The following is a 21,360-nucleotide window of genomic DNA, read 5'->3' on the forward strand; positions in this document are numbered from 1 at the left end:
GTGGAAATGCAAGTGGAAGCTTGCTCAGACCACAGAATTTGCAAAGCCTGTTTGCTTAACCAGAGCTAGACACGAGCCAAGGACAGCTTGGTTTGAGCTCCTTTCTTCTGGGTGCCCCACATGGAGCACTGTGGCTGCTGCAGTAGCTGTGCCTCTGCTGGGCTGTGCCCATCAGGGAGATCCAGGGGTGGCAAACAGGAGGACAAACTCAGAGCTGCCCCCAAGGTCCCTCTTGGAGACCCAGTCTCAGTAGAAAGCAGGGAAAAATTCCCTGAAGCACATTTCTCCTTCCAGCATCCTCTTCCCAGAGCCATCATTACTCACTGAGCTGCATCCACACAGGAATTGCAGCAGCAGCACCCCATGCACCTCACTGCCTGCCTCCTTGTCATCCCAGTGAGGGACAAACCCCTCTGCTCCAGAGATAATGGACTTGGATGCACAAACTCTTCTGGAGTTTGCCCCAAGCTTGCCCTGACTCCTGCACACAGCAAACACCACTGCCAGCACCTGGGCAGGGACAGATCCAGCCCAGCTTCCCAAAAAATATCCGAAACCTCCATGGCCTGCAAACAGGGCTCTGCAATGTGCCTACTGCTCTCCACACAGGCAGGGGTATTTATGACGTGCTGTGAGGTTTGGAAGTATTATTTTATCCATGAGCTGAAACACAATTAGCTCAAGACTTTTCCAACCTGACACCAAGTGTACAAATAAAACAGTGGAAAGGGCTGAACAAGCCAGAGGATGGTACTGCAGGAGGCAAGTGTGTGAAATAGAGGTGTTTGGGACAAAGGGAAGTCTGTTAAAGTAAGAAAAGCACAAATAAACAGTATTTTTTCCCCCAAATATCACTTTCAGCTTCATCCAGCCAGAGCTTAAAGATAAAAGGAAAAGGAGCTGCTGATTTTCCAGTGGGGGAAACTCAGCTGGGGGCTTCAGGGCTGTGTTTATTGAGCCCCATGTTCACAATTGATCTGATGAGGACTCAGAACTTAGGGGGCAGCACAACCAAGTGCTCATGGGACCTGAATCTCCTTTGCTTTACAGACCCCTCATGTTTTAGGGGAAGTGAAAGTTCTCCAGCTGGACACCCCAGGAGCACAGTATCCCCCAGACACCGTGCTGGGACGAGCAGGGGATGCTGTGAGCTGCATCCCTCTGGTGAAGCCCTGTGACACACAACATCCCTCTCCAAAGGCAGCATTTTTAGCCACTCCAATCACATTTGTCACTGATTTTCAGTGCTCTTACATGCCCTCACTGTACCCCAGTGGGACACAGTCCCAGCTCAGCACTGCCCTGTGCATCTGCAGGGCACCACAGGCTTTGAAGTTTTGCCCCTCCAACGAGAGCCCTTGTTGGTACTGGAGCTCACATGCTTATTAGGAGGTGAGGATGATTAATTGCCTCTCCCTGCCCCTGTGGGGGGCTGCTCAGTGCTGTCTCACTGACAGTGATGTTTCAGGGCCATATGGCCCTTCCACATCCCATTAGCAGCCCCTCTGCTCCACCCCGAGGCTCAGCTTTCACCGGGGTGGGGAACATGAAATACCAAAACTCCGGCTGAAAACTTCAAGGTCAGGAAGAAGTTTAGGGAAATTCATTCTGTGAAGAGCTAAACCTGTCTGCTGCCATCAGTGGTGCTGGTGGCACACAGCAGAGGGTCACCAGCCTCACCCTCTCCAAAGGGACCTTACTGCAGTGGCTGAAGTGTTGAGTGAGTCTCTGTCATTACAATGCACTGCCATAAAATCACCTGAAATCCTCTTTTCCCTTTGTCCCCACACTGTGAGCTTCCCCTGGGGCACATGGGGCTGTTTGCTCATTTTGGGACTGGCAGCAATGGCACGGAATGTGCCCAATGCCCACAGTGCCAGGAGCAGGGAACCTGCAGACTTTGTGAGATAGCATAGTAAGGCAGTCCCAAGGTGAACAATGCTGCAAACCTATAGCTGCATAACAGGTAAATATGGATTAAAATGGGTCCTCAAGTTGTTCAGGTTGCTGCTTTTTAATTGGTTGTGTTCATACTCCATGCAGTCCCATGCATACTCCATGCAATTTGTCTCTGTGCCCCTCTAACAGTGCAGCACTGTGCCCACACTTGCATGGAACGGGTGCATCCCTCTGAACATGGATCTCATAGAGGGCACCTACGAGGGCAAATTCACAGCAGAAGCAATTCCCACCCCCTGCTGCCCCTCACCAGTGCCCAAGCATACCATGGGGACCACTCCCAGCTCATTTGTGTCCCAGCAAAGAGCTCTCTGCAGAGAATGCTGTGGGTGCTCCTATCCCTGCAGCCAGTGCCTGACAAAGGCCAAGTTGCCCAGGAGGGCAGGCTGTGCTCACACTCAGTCCCTAATCCCCCTGCACAGCCCCCCTTGGCAGGCAGCATGGAAAATGCCACTGCTCACAGCTCTGCTCTCCAGGGAGGAGTTTCCACAAGCCACAGCAAAGCAGGAGAGCCTGACCCAGAGGCCAGGGTGGCCAGGGGCCTGCACCCACCTGCTGAGGCGGCATAGAGCTGGGACACCTGGCAGCGACTTGATTGCTCACCCCAGCCCTGGTTGCTGTTTTCACTGCAGAAAGAGTCCAGCCAACAAAAAAAAAACCCCAAAAATATAAATAAATACAAAAGCCAAGAAGAGAGCAGCTTCCAAATTACATTATTTTACTTGGTCATTCAGTTCCCATCACAGAAAGCAACTGGGTTGGTTTTTTTTTGTTTTTTTGGGTTTTTTTTTTTTTTTTGTTGGTTTTTTTGGTTTTTTTTTGGTTTTGTTTTTCTTTTTTTTTTTTTTCTGGAAAAAAAAGATGGTTGTTCACCTCAGTGTCCCCTGTGGGAGCTGAGCAGAAAGAGGCACCAGCAGTGGCTGCCACCACCTCTGGGGCTCAAAGCAGCTCAGAGACCATCCCTGCCACCCCAGCAAGGCCTGCAGGGGATGGGGACTGCTGGGCCAGCACTGCCTCAGGAACCTGAGCTGGGATCAGCACTGGGATTTCTGCCCCACAGTCACTGGGAGAGCTGCTGGGTTCTCTTTCAGTGGACAGGGACCTTCTCCTGCAATGGGCTCTGATGCTTCAGCTCCCTCCCTGGGAAGGCTGGAAAAGCCTCCCTCAAAGACCTTCAGAACCATGTAAGGGGAAAAAGGGAGAAAGAGGGTGAGGGGGAAGCAGATGCCACAGATGAGCCCCTGTGCCCACAGCACATGCACCTTTCCAGCCCCACGAGCATGCCAGCAAACCTTCCTGCTGCCTAATGTATTCCATGTGGAGCCTGCACCTCCAAAACATTACTTAAAATGGGAATAAATCCTTCATGAGACCTCAGCATGACAGATACCACTTGATTGAACTGCCAAGCAAGGAACTTTTTATTTTAAGGAAAAGCCTCCATTTAACCTATTGTCACTCTGCAGCAGGGGGAAGCAATAAACTGTGGATGTCTGCTTTGCAGCCAAGTCCAAAAGGTTTATCCACAAGCCCTTTGCAGCAAATCTCCTCCACGAGTTCTTTTGATACCTTGTGGATTTGCTAAACATTTATAACATGAAAGTGAGAATATTATACACACTGCCCTGGCATAAATCACAGCTCTGATCCTCTGTGTACACAAGCAATGGAAAGGGGACCTGGGAGCAGTGAGAGGGTTCTAGGCTGCAAGGTGAGTAATTGGAAAGGTTTCTCTCATCCCTCCACCAGCACTAAATGCACACCAAGGCATTAAGAGGAGCTGCTTCTCCCCCAGCCCCTCCAGTTTTTCAAGTTTTACACCTGGGGAAAGAAGAATGAGCAGCCCCTGTTAGACATCAGCGAGGTGAGCGTACAGGACATTTCAGAAGTGGAAAAACATCTGTTTAGTCCAGATAGAAACCAGATGGAGGCAGGGGGAGGTGGAGGATGGAGAAAGAAACGAGAGGAAAAACAGAAACCTGGTCAGGAAGAAGGAGGAGAGATGCTTCCAGGAGGAACCCACCCAGACCTGCACGTCCTCCTGGGCTGTGGGCAAACAGCAGGGCACAGCTCTTGCTCACAGGATGAGGCACTGGGGGACACTCAAAGCAACTCATTTTGGAAAACCAGATGCTGCCTGGCCCCCTGGGACACCACATGGTCACCAATACTGGCTAAGGAAAATCTTGCTGGTGAGAAGAACTGTGGGTGTGGGCTTATTTCCAGCCATCAGAGCCCCACACCTCCCAGTTCTGACCTCTGAAATGCCCCAGTGGTGCCTGGAGCAGAAACACTTCCTACAAGGAACATACAAAATCCCACGTTTGCAGTAGAAAGTGTTTTTAAAGGGCTTGTTTGGCACTGTTCCCCAGTCCTCCTTATCCTCACGTTCACCACGGCAATCAAGCCCTTCTCTCCTGCCCCAGTCCAGCTCCCTCTGAGCCTTCCAGAGCCACAGCTTTTGGAGTTTTTCAGGTCTAGCAGGGGCAGCAAATGAAGGTTGTGCCTGGCAGACAGGGTGCAGCAAGCAAAATCCCCCAGGGAATGGCACAGGCAAGGCACACACAGACCTGGGGAGCTGCAGGTTGTAGGGCCTGCAGGCAGAGAACAGCAGAGACTGCAGCAGGAGGGATGGAAATCCCCAGAGCAGAAACACTGCAACAACACCAGGGACACGTTTTGCGGGTGCTCCTGCAATGCTGCCAGGTTGGAAAGATCACTAAAGCCAGGACAGTGAGATGCAAAACTCACCCTTAGTCTAACAAACTGCTTCCTCCTGGTTTTGTGTCTGACTTTAGTCTCAGATTCCACTTTGGCTGGCAGAGTGAATGAAAAAAAAAAAAAAAAGAAAGCAATTTTTTTTTAACAACTGTAAAAGGCTTCTCCAATAGTATCAAATGCTAGAACTAATGAGCAGTTTCCTCACTATATAATATTTTCCCACGGAAAAAAAACAAACAAACAAACAACATTTTCACAATGAACATTTTTGCAGGAAATGTTTAATTTTGAGGCCATTTTGATCTATTTCTTAAATCCAGGTGAAGTGTCTCATTTCAAGTGAGTGCCAAAATTGAAAGTCTTTTTTTATGTTGCTGTTTAAAACGTGTCTGTTCCTTACATTGCAAGTAGGAAAAGGATCAGAATAACTTCTCCCTTGTCCCCAAACAAAACCCAAGTGTTTGAACATGGTCACTATGCAATCTGAAAAGCACTGTTCAAAGGCTGTCTGAAATATTCCCAGTTTGGGAAAATTCTTTCCTGCTCTATTTTAAAGAAATTCATTACAAATGGACCCAAGCTACCACTTAACTTGGTTAACACTGCATAAAAGGGGACTTCAGATGTCCAAAACTCATTTGCAAAGAGGTGAGAGTAAACCAGCCCTTTTCTGACCAGGGAATAAATGGGGAATGTGGGACTGAATAAGGAAGAAGGAAGGATTGGAGGTTGTAGCAGTAAAATAGAGAGGGAAGGAAGGAAAACGTGGTTACCACATCCAACCCCCCCCCCCCAAAAAAAAAAAAAAAAATCATTAAATAGTTTGGGTTAGAAGGGACCTTTAATGTCCATGTAGTCCAACTCCCCTGCAATAAGCAAGGATATCTTAAACCAGAGCTGGTTGCTCAGAGCCCTGTCCAACCTGACCTTGGATGTTTCCAAGGATGGTGTATCCAGCACCTCTCTGTGCAACCTGTGCCAGTGTTTCACCACTCTCATTGTAAAAAACCATCAGCAGACCGTGCAGAATCTACTTCCAGCCCCTGCAGACCCTGGTGCCCCAGCAGGACTGCCAGAGAGGTGGCACTGAGCCTGGGCTTTGGGACAAATAAAATCTGAATTCTCCAATTTTTAACTTTTAACAGGAGCTCCCCCTACTCAACCACAGCAGGTCCCTCACTGCAGACTGTGCAGCTGTGCATTTACACCTTTCTTAGCAGAGGCAGATCACTATGGTCTCATCTCTGCCCTGATGACTCTTCCTACAGAATTTCTGGAAGCTCAGCTGTCCTGGAACCCTGCACAAAGCTGCTCTCCCTCCAGCTTCCTCTCCGGCCGGCTCCCAATTTGTCTGCAAACCACAAGTTTAATTGGAGCTGGCAAGTGCTTTGACTTCAAAAACGTCTGTAACACCTGGAAGGCAACGCTCAGGTTCAAGGGGGAGGAAATGGGATGATATCCAAGTGCTATTGTCACGCTCTCAGCTGCCTGCACGAGAAGGAATGAGTAGCTGCAGGGTCTGGTGCGTGCAGGCGATACCAGGCACGCACACAGCTCTGCCCTCCTCCAGCCTCACACTGCAGCAGGCTCCTGAGGTCACGTTGGAACTATGTAAAAACCTCTTCTGAATAAATAAATAAATGAATGAATGAATGAATGAAATAGACACACCCCATAACGTTTGTGGAAAATTAATTGCAAGAACTGGGAAGAGATGGTGATGCGCCATTCCTGGAGCCCATAGAGCAGACAAATGATCTAGCAGAGAAGGCAGAGGATGGGAAAGGCTGCTCTGATGAGGGACACTGGAGGGGACTCTCAGCATGGGCTCTGTCAGCACCCTTAGGAGCTGACACTCAGTCTGGATCCACATTGCAACTCTGCACACTCCATTATCCCAAAGATGTGACTTCCAGCTGTCCTGACCCCCCTTTATGATCCTCCCCATTAGGGTGGGCAGGTTTTAGGAGAGGCATTCAAGGGAGTCCTGGCTGGAGCTGTGCCCTGGGCTGCCCTCCTGGCTTTTGGAAACTCTGAAAGCCTTCAGTGCCCACTGCTTGTCTGAGCTGCTGCAGAAAGAGAAGGAACAGAACCCGTTCCCGATGGAACTGCCCTGGCAGGGCTGGTGGACCTGTGAGTGCAGAGCTGGACCAGAACTACCTTTTTCTGCAAGAAACAGTATGGACAAATCTTACTGAGACTTTCAAAGACCAGGTTAGGAGGAAAGATGGATTTCCTGTGATTTACCTTAATGAAGGGTGGAGGAGATTTCTCCTCATTGTGTGTTCTTGCAATTTCAACCAGTTATGCCTTGTTATTTACAGTGGTCTTTCTCCAAAATGAGGAGAATTTTGAGAATTTCTCTAAAATAAGGAGCTGAAAACCCCTTCCTCTCCCACAGCTTTGAGGGTGAGAAACATTAACCCTTAGAAGAGATTTAAAACAGGATAAAACTTCTATGACACAGAAAGATCCTGCAGTAACATCATGTTTTAGCATATCATATAAACCTGAGAAAAGCAAAACATCCATTTGTCAGCTTCTTCCACCAAGTTTCACCTTTTATTTTTGTAGATTACATTGTTAAAAGCCCCACTATTTTTTGGGGGGTTGTTTTTCAGAACGTCAGTTTATTTTACTTAACTAATATCTAGATAGAGAGTAAACAAAATTTCAAAGGGATCACTTGGCCATTTCTGCAAGTCTTTCATTCAAGCCATTTATCAAACCTTTAATAACAGCCACTAACGTGTGAGAAATGTTAACAGAGAATGAATGTTAAAAAAAAAAAAAAAAGAAAAGTAAGTATTTTGCAAGGTGCTCCAGCCACAGCCCCAGAGATCAGTGTGATTCATGGAACAGATTTCCTTCTCTCTCAGGGAACCATGCTGCAAAAGGACACAGGGGGCTACTGACACATTCCTGCTGTAAAAGCAAAGCATGCAACTAGAAATCAAGTAACTGTTTTATTTTCACCCCATGCCTGCACATACTGCATCCTGTCTTTTATTTTCTTGTAACAATCAGATGCTTTTCTAGGTTTTCAGTATCATGTTCAGTGAGTTCCTTAAACCTGGGCAAATTCTTCTGAACCAGATTTTGGAAAAAATCCCATCTGGAAAACTTGAGTGATAATTAAGGTTGTGACACTGGCATCATTGCCATGTGAAGGGATAGACAGTTTTATTCATTAAAAAAAAAAAATCTCAGCAACTTCTGCAAGCAAGAGCAAGCACAACGAAAGCATGCACTGAGTTGTCTCCCATTAACAGCACAGATCAAATGAGCCAATGCAACTGCTTCAGCTTTGCCTAAATAAACGCCTGGATCAGTCATCAAAGTGGAATTGTTTTCCACAACACACTTCCTTGAGCAACCCAGATAGCCTTTGTGCTGGCCCCAGAGGTGATGTAATGGGAAAGGCTCTGAGGCAGTGTCAGAGCCCTGCAGATTGCTCAAACCCCAAACCCAGCGCTGCAGCCTCCAGGTGCGCGCTCAGCACCGACCCTCAATGTGATTAATGGCTTTTTCCAAAGCCTTGTGTTAATGCAGAGAGCCAACTTTAACAAATTATGGATGACCTGGGGGAGGATCCAGTCACCTGGAGGCTGCCATGTGCAAGGAAGCTGTGCCAGCCTACACAACCTGGGTTTCTCATAGATGAGCCAGGTGACGCTCAGCACTGCCTGCAATCACTGTGGTACACACACACACACAACTCCTGTCTGCCTTGCTCTCTGCCAGAGAAAGATATTTGGGACATCTACTGCCCCCCCCAAAAAAAAGCCTTCAGCCAAAGAAAACCATCAGTCCTGTTGGAACCAATCTGAAAATGCTCCCGCTCTAGAACCAGTAGCCCCTCCTGACCACATCCAAGTGTGGGCTCTGTTCAAAACCACAGAAGGCACCTAAAGTCCCAAGGAAATGCCTCACACAGAGGCACCACTTCAAACAATGCCATTCAGCAATGATTAGTCAAACTGGAGGTAAGCAGCTCAAAACAAGATAAAATTATAAAACAGCACTTAACAAGAGAGGCAAATCTCTTTCACTTACCCCTCACATTGTAGCTTGGGACCATGACAGATATTCCAAGTATCATAAGGCTTCACCATGCACTCAAAAATATCCAGCACACCCCAGATGAATTCCATCCTCCCAAAAAAAGGACAAGTCCAAGGGCTAAAGACAAGAAGTCACCTGAAGTATAGCTCTGGTATTTCTGGCAAAATAACCAGAAAATGTAAGAAAAAAAAAGGCCCCACCTGCAACTTCAGCCTCAGGGCTCGCTGGAAGGATAAAGGCTTGGGGCAGTGCAGGTGGTGCTGGCAGGTTAATTGCCCACAGCTGCTTTCTCCCCACAGGTGTAGCTCATCCAGGGACCCAAGCAAACACACCCTGCACCCCATAAATGCTGGAGAGAGCACAAATCACCTCTGCTGCAGCCAGCCCTCGTTCAGAGGGATGGTTTGCGTAGCTAAGGGCTTGTACAGCATCAGATGGTGGTGATGTAGGAGAAGGGAAGGAGTTCAGCTCCCCTTCCTTCTCTCAGCAAGCCTGTACATAGGCACGTGGCTATTTACTGCTTTGTTACCAGCTGGAGTCAGTGACTGCAAAAACCTCATCACAAAGGGGGGGTAAGTGGAAGGTAAGAATGGCATTTTTTGTTTTCTTCTTTCACCTTTTTGGCTGGGGATTTTGTTGGACATTGCTTGTCCCCTAAGCTGTGCCCAGGGAGGGTTCCCTCTCAGTGCCCCAGGAGCCGGTGATGCTGCCACAGCTCTGTGAGCAGCAGAGGGGGTTGGTTGGTCTGCCCTGGCCTTCAAGGGGTCTGAGTTTGGATCATCCGAAAGAAAATATTGTCCAGGGTAACTAGAACACAGAGGCTTTGGCCAAGTGGGATGGAAGGGAGTAATGGAGGCCTCCTGGAGAAAAACATAAAAGCTAAAGAACAACAGAAACCCTAGGTGAATTTAGCTCCTCTCTGGAGCAGCAGAGGTGTGAAGGCAGAAGTTCTACACAGTTTCTTCTAACCCAAGAGACAAATCACATCCTGCTGGAATGTTTCAGTTCTGAGGGTATTGTCTTCTTTAAATTTGGGTGGCAGGGAGCATAAGGCAGCTTGTGCCTCTTCACACAGTGCTTCCTCAGATCACAGGCTGGTAGGGGATTCAGGCTCACTATTTCTGAGGGAGCTCTTCATCACAGTGTGCCTTTCTGCAGAGCTGATGGGAGCAGTCTCCTTAGGGCCAAAGGAACGCAATCCTCCTGGGATACAATGGAAACAGTTGTTCTGCATCCCTGGAACTTCCCCTGGTTGCTCACATCTTGTGGGAGATGCAGGCGTGTGTGGGAAATGGGTGTCACACATTGAGCTGATGCACAAATCCCAAACATCCATCACTGAGCTGTGGACAAAGCTGTCCAGCTCCTGCATGATGGTGTGGCATTGCCAGAGACTCATTCATGTGCCATGGCAGGCTCTGAGAGAAGCTTGAGACATTTTCCATCCATTGCTTCCCCTGTTTCTAATTAGTTATGGCATTGGCATAAACTGGGATCTGTGTCTACTAAGCCTTCATCTGCTCTTCCTTATTCCCACATGAAGTCATAATCCTTCATGCCATCCCAACTGTTGCACTGTGGGAGTGATTTAGGGTGCCTCAAATCAGAGGATCATCCCTCAGGTACTGAACAAACAGAATAACTGTGGAGGAAAACAGGCCTTGTGTCACAGGCTGCTGGTGAGAACACATGTGCTGGCACAGGGACACCAAGAGAGGAGTGGAGCAGAGGCTGATGTATCCACAGAAGAATTTGAAGAACAATCATGAGATTTTACACATGGCAGATGTCTAAGATATTTTGAGAGATTCTTCTCAGAGCCTCTAAGCCACAGCAGGGCCCTGCCACATATTTTGTTCTTCCCCTAATGATGCTGTGCCATTTGTATTGCAGTATTGATGCACTCCTGGGTGGTACCAGCAGGATGAGGAGTGTGGTTAATGGCTGGCTTCAAGGGCCAAACAGAAATATCAGCCTGCAGCTCAATCCCTAGCCAAGAATGAGGCACTCAAGCAAGGAAACAGATTTCTTTCCTAAACAAGGGATCAAAGTATGATGAAGCAGTGGACAAATCTTAATATCTTCCAGCCAGATGAAGCAACAAAAGACAGCTTGGTAGTAACAGCCCAGAGTAATCAAGGAGGCAGTAATTGAGTCCCAATAAAAGTTGTCACAAGGTATCTTGCCCCACTTCCAGTGTGGATAAAGATCAAGGACACAAGCTGGGAAAAACTAGCTCTGACCTGTAAAGGCAGTGCTTGCTTGCCATATGCTCCCAGAGCCTGGCTGCTGTGGCCATTCTGCAGTCATCCTCCTTTGATTGTTTTATGGGATCTGGACCTCTGAGAGCAGCCCCAACTTGTGCAACTCTCCCTGAGCCTGCCCTGGAAACCCTGCCAGGCAGAGCCCACCCCTGCTGATGGTGCCCTTCAGCTGTGGAATAACGACTGGACACTGAGCTATTAAATAAATGTGTTTATTAATTCTATATTTAAATGTTTATTAATAATTAACATAGCTACTCAGCTTGGCAGGTTTTTATTTTTCGGCAGGCACCCTGCATTTACTCCATGTGGGTTTTTCCTTATCTGAGCGCACAGAGAGGTCAGGGCTGTTTTGGGGCAGGGTGAGTTACCTTTTTGTGCCATGGAAGTCAAGTCAACAGCCATCAGCAAGGAAATGCAAACTTTACTCTGGGAACCCTTTGGAGCCCACTGCTTTTATTAAGCAAGCTTGTGGCTCATCTTCCCACTTAGACAGAGGCAAGAGCTTACAGTAAAATAAAGCATCTGTTTTTCAGCTACACATGGATTCCTAGCCCTTTCTAGAGACTTATCCAGAGTGAATAATTAGTCTTTAATAAAGCATCCCTATCTGAAAGGTATTAAACTCCTCCACCACTATTTCTAATTATTTTTTCTATTATTCTCTGAGCAGGAGCAGGTGACTCCAATTTTATCTGCAGCAGGATTCCAGTCTTCCTTGCTCCACTTTTATCTTTTCATCTAGCACATTCCTCTGTGGCTGCAGGAACTTCATGCTTCTCTCTCAGCCTAGAGGTGAGAGCGAGGAGCAGAAGTTGCACCATGTAATTATGGTTATTATGCCAGCTAATAGAGCTCCTCATGGCACAAACACTGCTGGGAACAGCTCTGCTCTTGCTCTTGGAGGCTTGGCACGGATCTGAGTCCAAGCCCAGATCTGAAGAGCAAAGCCCAAACCCTGCCAGCTCACACATGGGGCCAAACCTTTCCCTGGGCTTGGGGAAACCTCTGGGTTTTGGAGTTCAAGCAGGATTAGTGTAATGTTGTGCTGGAATGTGTGATCCAAGCAGACAGTGCTCAGACTTCAGGTCTACCAGCTTTTCTTCCTGCACTTGGACTCAGTCCATTGCCTTGTCTACCAAAATAAAAAAGCTTTTAAGTGTAAGCTCCAGGTTTGAGTACTACAGGTTTACATTCAAACCCTCATTCTTACCATATATTTTGCCCATCCAAATGGCAGGCAATATCCTAGTGCTGTCTCTTTCTCTCTTCCTTTTGTCTTAACAAGAAACTGCTCTCATGCTTTTAGAAAAATGAGATAAATACACACACATTTATACAACAGTTTTATGAGAAGTCCTTCAGTATGGGATAAAAAGGAATCAGAGGTGGCAAAGTTGTGACAGAACTTGGATGTGGTTAATTGGATCTACTTATTTGCACCATTTTTTACTAACTGCCTGTGTCAGTCCTGGGCTCAGAAAGCAATTTAACTCATTGCCTGTGAAAAATGAAATGACAGCAGCTACTCGAGTGAACTTTCACATTAAGGAAGCATGATCTGCTCTTGATCAAAGACCTTGTGTTCCTGGAGGACCAGAGTTCAAGCACCAGCCTCTCATTTCAAGAGGAGAAAAGGTTTCTGTGTCATTGCAAGGTAAATTTCAGAGTTTGAGGCCAAGGCAAGCTTTCATGTCAGCACTGTCAGTGACCCTGTGCTGAAGCTTCACTTGATCATCTCTTCCTTTAATTCTCACTGTCATATTCTGCCTCCTGCTCAGCTGAATTGGCTTCCCCCATTTCAGCAGTGAGGAGTGATGTTATCACTTGTGCATCATGTCATGCAGCTTGTACCAACAAAACAAGCTCTGAGGAGTGGGGTTGGCATCCAAGACACCAGCTTTGGGTGCCAACAAGCCATTGAATTGTCCTTGCAGGTCTGGTGTAACCAGAACAGCTAATAAACCTCTGGAATGCTGAGGCTGTGGTTGATCTGGTCACACCAGAGAAACCATCTCTTGCAGCTGGGATGGCAGGAGCCAATTCATGAGCAGCTGATAGCAAAGGCCACTCTAGAGATGTGTTAATGTGACTGTTGCTGTGCTGAGTAATCACTGTGACTCTGTCACACCTGCTGAAAACTTTTTAAGCATTTGGCATCATGACAATATTGATTGGAACCTCAGTGCACCCACGTTGACAATACAAGGGGTTGAAGCCATAGCAGCAGTCATTATGCAAACCTCAACACCACTGGTGCTGGGTGTAAAGCCATCGTGAAAGTTATTAGAAGAAGACAAATCTTGTTACAGATGGATTTGTAGCTCTGCAAATAGGAGGGAATGAAAAATGTCAAATGCAAGGATGGTCAAAAAGAGCAAAGGTCCATCCTTTTCTATTTTGCTGTCTCCAACCTTCAGCCTGCCCCAGGAGAAGTCAGGTGCAGCCTTCCCAAAGCCTGACAGCACTGCCATAGCTGCCCATGCAGTGTGACACCTCTGGGTGCTCTGCAATCCCCAGGGCTCCTCCTCAATGCTGGGTCTTGCAGTGAAAGCAAAGACATCTGTGAAAGGCAGCTGCAGATCCTGGGTGGGTAGAAGTTACTTGGAAGGTCTAGCTTGCAAATCAAACCAGAGAGAGAGATATTTCTGCAGAAACCAGGAGACAAACTCGGCTCATGCTGGAGATGAAGGGTGCCCTGAGCCTGGGGCTCCTGTGAGTTCCTGGCTGTGCCCCAGGAGTGTGGGGTCAGCCCAGGTGAATCATCTGGGGCTGCTTCCCCAGCTGTAGAGCAGGGTAATGCTTCTGTTCTCACCTCAGCTTGTCTCCTCTGTTTAGATTTCAAGCTCCTCAGGGCTGTGTCTGATACATGTATGTACAGTTCCTGGCTTAATAGAGTCATGATCCAAACTGAAGCCTCCAGGCACTCCTGGATATTATAGCATTGCTAATTTCACAAGAGGCTGCAATCAAATTCCTGTATAGGGGGAAAAAAAACCCCTGAAAAATCCCCAAAAGGAATAAAGCAAGCTATTAAAAACTGAGGAACATTTTTGCTGAAGTGGAAATAATGGTACTTTGTCCCAAAATGTATAAAATATGTATTGCAATTAAATCCTCTATTGGCAAATTGCTCTACAATTAAAAAACACCGAAGCTTGAGTGAGGCAATTAGAATAATAGTAGAGTGTTAATTATAGCTTGATGGATTCTGCATGCTGTCAGCAATTACCTTCCAAGTGTGCACTTCTGAACCAACTCCAAATCCACAAAAAGACACCGGCAGAATTAGAAGTATCTTCCGTGTTGGCATGCCTCTGCCATTTTAAAATTTGTTTTCATAAATACTTTTATAAGCTATTTAATTAGATTTAATGAGGTTTGAGGAAGAAACATCCTCCATGCTGCACACAGGCTCCAGCACAGGCATTGACTTGGGGATGAGGGAGAGCACAACTGGGAAGAGCTTTATTTCCTCCCAGCTGCCCTTTCCTCTGTGCAAGGATATCTTGCAAGGTAAATTTCAGAGATCTTGTGCACATCTGAGGTGATTGGACCCAGGTTCCAGCGGATTTGGTTCTAGCTTTCTGTTTTATTAAGGTTATCTAAAGATTTTGGATCTCTCTGTCTCTCCACATGGGAAACCTCATACTTACCATCTTGCCCTTATATTAAAAAATATTGACATGAATTGTTGAAGTTAATTAAAAAGCCTGGTTGTCAAATCTGAGAATACTTTAAAAGAAGCAAAAAAGTCTCTTTATTTCTATGGTACCATCCCTACTGAGCAGGAGAAATCCTCTCCATAAAAGTGCTTTTGGGTCCAGCAGATTTGACTGCTGTGTGTCAGGCATCTGGCTGAGAAGCTAAAAAATCCCTGTGCATTGCGTCAAATACAATTCATGGTTCTATTGACCACTTTGTAAGAAATCTAGAAGAATAGGCAGGGGGTGGGAATGTCCTCACCCAGAGTGACAGATTCCCAAAATTGTGTTTCTCTCACACCTTCCCTCACGCCATCAAGGCAGCATTTCATTACTGTGAGCACTGGTGCTGATGGTTGAGAAAGACCTTGGAAAATTTTTGCTTAGTTTTGGGACTGCAGGCAGGAATGCTGAAGCTCAGGCATTCAAAAGCCAAATTGCTCATCACTCTAAAGGCTGGCTTGTCACCTGCCTTCCTCCTCTGTCAGTTGCTGATAAGGCTCCAGTGTGCTGCCTTCTCTTGCTGCTGGTTCTTACTGATGGGTATGGAGAACAGCTGTGCCTTCATCCTCCTCATCATACTCATGGAGCTGCAAAACTCCACGTCCTGCATGGGGAAGAGACACTGAGGTTTTGACATGGGACTATCACAGCCTGTGGGCTAAATGGAGTTTCCTTGGTTGGGATACCAGCAAATTCAACTTCATACTTGTTTATTTTGCTCAGCTGAACCTACTCTCTAGGTGACAGCAATCCAGCTTTGATGCTTTTCATGACTTTGTACAGCTGAGGTCCCACTCTGAACAGCCTGAAATGCCATTGCCCTGGGATTTTTTGGGAAAGGATGAGCAGCATGACTGGAGCATCCTGCAGTGCAATGCCCCGTTCTGTCACAGGAAGGAAATTCGACTCTGTCCCTGCACGCAGGAGGGATCTGCACTAAAAGGTTGCAAATTTAATTAAAGGTGGCAGAAACAGGATTGCCCTGTGATATCTAAAATATCAGGGCAATGTGATTTAACTCCTTACAGCAGTAAGGGGTTAAATCACACTGGCCTGGTATTTTAGATACATCCTGCTGTAAGGGGTTAAATCACATTCTGCCCTCTGTGGGTGCGCTGAGCGCTCCTAGAGCTTCCCTCCCTAAAAGCTGTGCTGGACCACATCCAAACCTGACCCAGGGCAGCGGATGCTCTCCGGTGAGCTCGGGAGCGCCGCTCGCTCGGTGCGGTCCTGGAGCGCAGGGATGCTCCAAATGAGCCGTGCCCGCGGTGCTGCGGGTGCAGCCCCGGTGGGTCGGGCTCGGTGCCCTCTCCATCGGCCCCGAGCTGGGTTCCCCCACCTACGGGCGCATTTCGGACCCGCAGCCGCGCTCAGGTGCGCTCTGGAACGCGCGTCAAGAACTGACCCGCTCCTCCCACGCGTGTCCCTGCGAGTGCAGCCCCACGGCAGCGTCGTGGCGTGCAGAGAAGCACAGTCCGGGGTGCAGGGATGCCCCAGGCCCGAGTGTTCCCGGAATTATTGTCGGGATTTACGGCCGGGGGGGTTCGGGAGCGCGGCCCCTTTAAGAGAGGCAGCGCGGGGGGGGGCGCCCGCCCGCGTTCACACCTGGAGTGGGAAAGGGGGGCGGGCCCCGCCGCCCGTGATTGACGGGCCGCGAGCACCAATGGGGCGGCGCGGCGCCGCAAAGGGGGGGACTCCTGGCCAATGGCGGCTCGGCGGGGGCCGCCAGGCAGCCAATGGGCGGGCGCGCGGGGGGCGGCGCGGCTACATGTTGCGGTGTCGCCAACGTGGGTCCGCGGCGAGCGGCGCTCGGGCCGGGCGGCAGCGGCTGCGACCCCGCGGGAGCGCACCGGGACCGGCCGGCGCCCGCCGAGCCTGAGCCGTGCGGCGCGGAGCGGCAAGAGGAGGAGCAGCGACAGCAGCAGGCGGCGCTTCCCGCGGCGGGGACGCGGATTTGACCCGCCCGGCAGTACCCGGTGGATGCCGGTGCCGTAGCGCCCCGCGGGGCCGGCGGCCGAGGCGATGCTGCGGGCGGCGGAGCGGCGCTGAGCGCTCCCGCCGCCTCCTCCTCTCGCCGCGGACGTTGCCCGGTGCCGGATACAAAATGGCGCTGCCGTCACGGGCGGCGGCGGCGCTGCTGCTGCTGGGGCTGCTGCGCTCGGCCGCCGGCGGCTGCCCCGCGGGCTGCGCCTGCGGCGGGGACACGCTGAGCTGCGGCGGGCTGGCGCTGCCCGCCCTGCCCCGGGACCTGCCCCGCTGGCCGCGGCACGTGTGAGTACCGGGGGCACCCGCGGGAACGGGGCGGGGGGTTCGGGCAGCCAAGCCAGCGCTCTCTGGCTTGTTGTCAAGGCAGGAGAACTTAAAACAGAAATCCCCGCAAAACTCCGGGTTAAGCTGCACTTAAACAACTGGGCTGCGCGGTGCGGGATTTGTCCCGGGATCCGGTGTCCCCTCTGGCACCCACCGGGGCGGGGATGGCGGAGATGGAGGCGGTGGTGCGGTGCTGGTCCCGGGTGAAAGCTGCGGCTCCCTTCGGGGCTGGCCTCCGGTGTCCCGGAGGAAAGGGAGCCGGGAGCGGGTTTGGTCTCTCAGCAGTGGGATCTGCTGGAGATAATGGCCAGCTCGGGCTCCCGAATCCTTATTAGGGCATCGTCCATCTATCCATCCATCTGTCCGTCCGTCTGTCCGCGCCGTCCCGGGCTGCGGAGCGGGGCGCGCCCCAATCCGGACCCCAGCGCCGCGGCCGCGCCCGCTCTTTTAGTGCTGGCTTTTAACGCTGCCAACTTTTTCGGCTGTGAAATTCGGGGAAGGAAAGGGAGGCGAGGGTTTCTGGGGAGTTTCGGTAAAACCCAGGTGTTTTCCAGCCGCGGCTGGCTGCGCTCCCTCCGTGCTCGCTGTAAAGCGAAGTCATTCAGCTGCGCTGTATCGTGTGTCCTGGGCGGCAGCGAGCTCAGAGCCCCGCACCTGGGGCTTGCTGCGGCACCCTGAGGTGTTTTTTATTACAAGAAAGGTGGTTTAAAGTGCTCAGGTTCGTGTCCAAGCGCAGGACGGTGTCTCTGCCATTTCCCGGTCAGCGCAGCGCGTTTTGACCGCTGCTCGTGGAAACCGAAATAAAACATCGGACGCCTAATGCTCAGGAGATTCGGGGGGAAAAGTGTGCTCAGCATTGACAGTTCGAGTGGTTTGACAGTCCAGGAGGACTGAGAGTATCTATATGCGCTCACAAACTTGTTAAAAAGTGTCCCGAGCTGGTAGTTAATTTCGGGAAATCAGTATCCAGAAAGGGACAGGGAAACAGCGCTTCTGCTTCGGGGCCTTTCTGCTGTTTGAACAGATTCATAAATTATCGAATCTCTGAAACGCCTGGTTGTAATAGATACTGCTCAGATCGGCCAGGAGAGAGGATAGTCACTGAAGTGTTGCTGGAGTTCGTCCAGCTCCTTACTGAAAAGAATTATTAGAGGTTTGTCGGGTTCTCCTGGTGGTATTCACTTTTAGCTGCAGAAATGCCTTGTTTTACATCAAATTATCGTGTCTCGTATCGAGAGAAGCGTGTGGCCTCTGCATTAAAGCCCTGACTCATCCCATTCACCTGTTGCTCGGAAGGATCTTTCCCTCACCTTTCAGAGCATGCTTTTAATAATGCCAGCATTCCCATGCACCTCTTAAACTAGGACAGTGTATCTTTGTTTGGGCAAGGAAGGGCGTTAATAACCCCGACAAAATAAATTTATTGTTGGGTGTTTTTTCCGGAGTGCTGATACCCAGGAGTGTCTTTTTCAAATGGAGCAGGTTTTGGAGTGTCTTGAGTTCAGATTTTACTGGTGGAGGAACAGCACGTATAAATCTTCTGCTGTGGACCTGTGGGCTGTTGATCTTTTAGACACGTAGAATACGATGTGTAACTTTGCATACTGAAACTAACCAAGAGTTGGTTAAATGATGGCTGTTGTATTTGAAAATGCAACATTAAGGCTTTTTTTCCTCTCCATAGCTAGTGTAAAAAAGACGTTGAAGCTATTGCAAGTACTTTTGTTTCTAATTGTTAAAAGTTACTTAAAATTACCTAATTCAGTTTAGAAGTACAAGGATGAAGCATGTTTTTCAGGCTTAGTGGGATCGTAAATGTTTATTTTTTGTGCAGAGAGTTGATAACTCACTTCTTTAAAAGCACCATGTGCTAGCGAAAAGTGCGATACTCTGTGCGAGTACCTCCGTTTCTTTTTGGATTTTTTTTGTTTTTAAAGAAAAAGAAGGGAAATGTGGCGATCCTCAGTGGTGCATGGCTGATGCAGGAGGGCAGCCCAGGGGGTGCGGGTTCTCCTGCCGTACATTTGGGGGATCCGGGCGATGTTGGAGCTGCGCATCCCCATCTCCATCCCCGCTGGGCAGGCTGGGTCCCGCCGGAGCTGTTCGCTCCCCGCCGTGATGAGCTCGGGCATGTTGGATCGCTAATAGGAGACGAGATAAACCCCAGCTTCCAGCGGCTCTGGTGGCAGTGCTTTAACTTCATTAAGGCTCTATTGAACAAGCCCTCCTTAGCAGTTTATCTTTATTCCTAACGAGTGCCACAATGCCGGGGCAGCGCTCGGAGTCGGTTTTCAGCGTGTTGGAGATAAAGCTTTTGTTTGTCGGCTTGGAAATGCGGCTCGGCAGCCGGGGAGGCTTCTGGAACAGACTTAATCACGCCGCGTATTTTGTCAACAGGACTATCAGTACCGAGGAAAATTGCTTTTTGAACCTATTGTTGTTCCTCTGCTGGCAGCAGAGTTCGGAGTTGTCATTTTTCTCCGAAGCTTTCAGAAGGAATAGCTGATACACAGTCGCTCACGTTTAATGTTGTGTGTAGCATGGATGTTTTTCAGAGTTGTTTTTGATTTTTTTTCTTCCTTAAAAGCAACAGGCAGCTCAGCACCGTGCAGCAGTTATATAAGTGTTCTTGACTTGCTGCGCGGGGCACGTTGCAACACTGCCACGACCCATCCCGTGCTCGCAGCAGCACCAGCTGCAGCTGGGAAAGGGTTCCTGGTCCTGGGAAAGGGTTCCTGATCCTGGGAAAGGTGCACAGAGCTCCTTTGCAGTGCCTCCCCTTTGCAGGTGCTTTAGTGTCTTGTGGTGTTCAAGTCTGAAGTTTGTTTTTACAGTAGAGTCTTACATGTGGCATCAAGTTTAGGGCTAAGCTTAAGTGCAGAACTCTTTGTGCCCCAAAAAAGCCAGGGCTTCAGCAGTGTTGGTGATGTGGCACATCCCCTGCATCCTCTGCTTCTGTCTCTCCGTGCATCTTGATTTTTGAGGAGTGACAGAAGAGTATTTAGCATTTATATTTCCTTTAGACATCATGTATGACTGACGGTTTTTCCCTTTTCTATTTAGTGATAAAGCAACAATATTTTAGGTACAGCTTTTGGTGAGAAGATTTAGGGACAGTGAGGCTATGGTTGGATAGTGAATTCATTGCTAGCACGGTATTCAGCAAAGAAAGTTTTTATTTTAAACAGAAGTATTGTAATGTGCATTTTGGACCCCAATGAGATATTTTGGGGGATACTGACCATCTGTGCGTGGACCCTTCTGCCTCTGGGTCGGTGTGCGTGTGCCTGGCATGTCTGGGAGAAGGCAGCAGCCCCGGGAGAGCCGGGCTGAGAGCTGCTCTCCGTTTCCCAGGAAGGCTCCGGGCTTTGGTGTATGGATGAGCTGCCCCGAGGCACCAGCTGTGTGCGAGCTGGCTCTTTGCACGGTGCTGCTGCTCTCCGGAGGGACCAGGGCAAAGCGCCTGAATGCTTTTTAAAGTCCTGTGGGTGCCTGCCAGTGGTTTCAGGCTCTGGAAGTGCATTTGAACTAGGAGGAGCAGTCTCTTTCTGGGCTCAAGGGCATACACACAAAGATTTTTGTTTAGTGAAACTTAATGTTTGTGCTCAAAATTACCTGTAAATTTCATGCTAAACTGGGTGTCAGGTCCTGTAGTTTTGCTTTCACATGTTAAGGTAGCTTTGCTTGCTTGGTAAGGGGCTCTGCTGATGCTGGTGGCATGGGATTTTAATTTTTGGTTTTTTTGTTTTTTTTTTTGGGGAGGGCATAATTCGCTCTCAGGCTCTGGAGTAAGCCTGCTCCTGCAGATGCTGGAGGAGGAGTGGGGGACTCTCCTGCTGGGAGAGGGGAGTGCTGCTGGCAGTACCTCTCCTGCACGTCCTGCTTCCAGGCCTGCTGAAATAATGGAACAAAGATTAAGTCATGGTCACCCTGGGCTCCTGCCCCGCACAGCTGTGCAGCTCTCAGCGTGTGCTGGCTGCCCGGGGGGTTTGGAGGATGCCTTGGGACAGGGATGTGCCTTGGTGCAGGTGGCTGCTCCCTCTGGCCACCCAAACACCCTGCTGGTGATGCTCCAAGGGTTTTCCTGCTCAGGTGGGACATGCTTGGAGCTTGCAATGCCACACAGCTCTGGTGATGCTTCCCAGAGCTCTGTCCTTGCCAGTGGCTCTGCTCAGGACAGTCCTAGGGCTGAGGATGGCTCTGTACCTTGCAAGATTGTAGTGTCACACTGCTCTGGTGCTCTCCAGAGCTGTGTCCTTGCCAGTGGCCCTGTTTGGGACAGTCCCAGGGCTGAGGATGGCTCTGCACCTTGCAGGATTGCAGTGTCATACTGC

The 21,360-nt window shown here is 49.4% G+C and overlaps 1 protein-coding gene across 1 annotated transcript in view; it reads left to right on the forward strand.

Annotated features, from left to right (window-relative positions):
- LRIG1 (leucine rich repeats and immunoglobulin like domains 1) overlaps positions 1-21,360 on the forward strand; it is a 197,160-nt gene that overhangs the window by 87,550 nt on the left and 88,250 nt on the right. The window contains 3 exon segments of the mRNA XM_058032213.1: positions 16,000-16,196; positions 16,404-16,521; positions 16,524-16,987. Of these exon segments, the coding sequence (XP_057888196.1) occupies positions 16,000-16,196; positions 16,404-16,521; positions 16,524-16,987 (779 nt within the window).

The sequence above is a fragment of the Melospiza georgiana genome, chromosome 11, assembly GCF_028018845.1.
Source record: "Melospiza georgiana isolate bMelGeo1 chromosome 11, bMelGeo1.pri, whole genome shotgun sequence".
In the NCBI taxonomy this organism is placed as follows: Eukaryota; Metazoa; Chordata; class Aves; order Passeriformes; family Passerellidae; genus Melospiza; species Melospiza georgiana.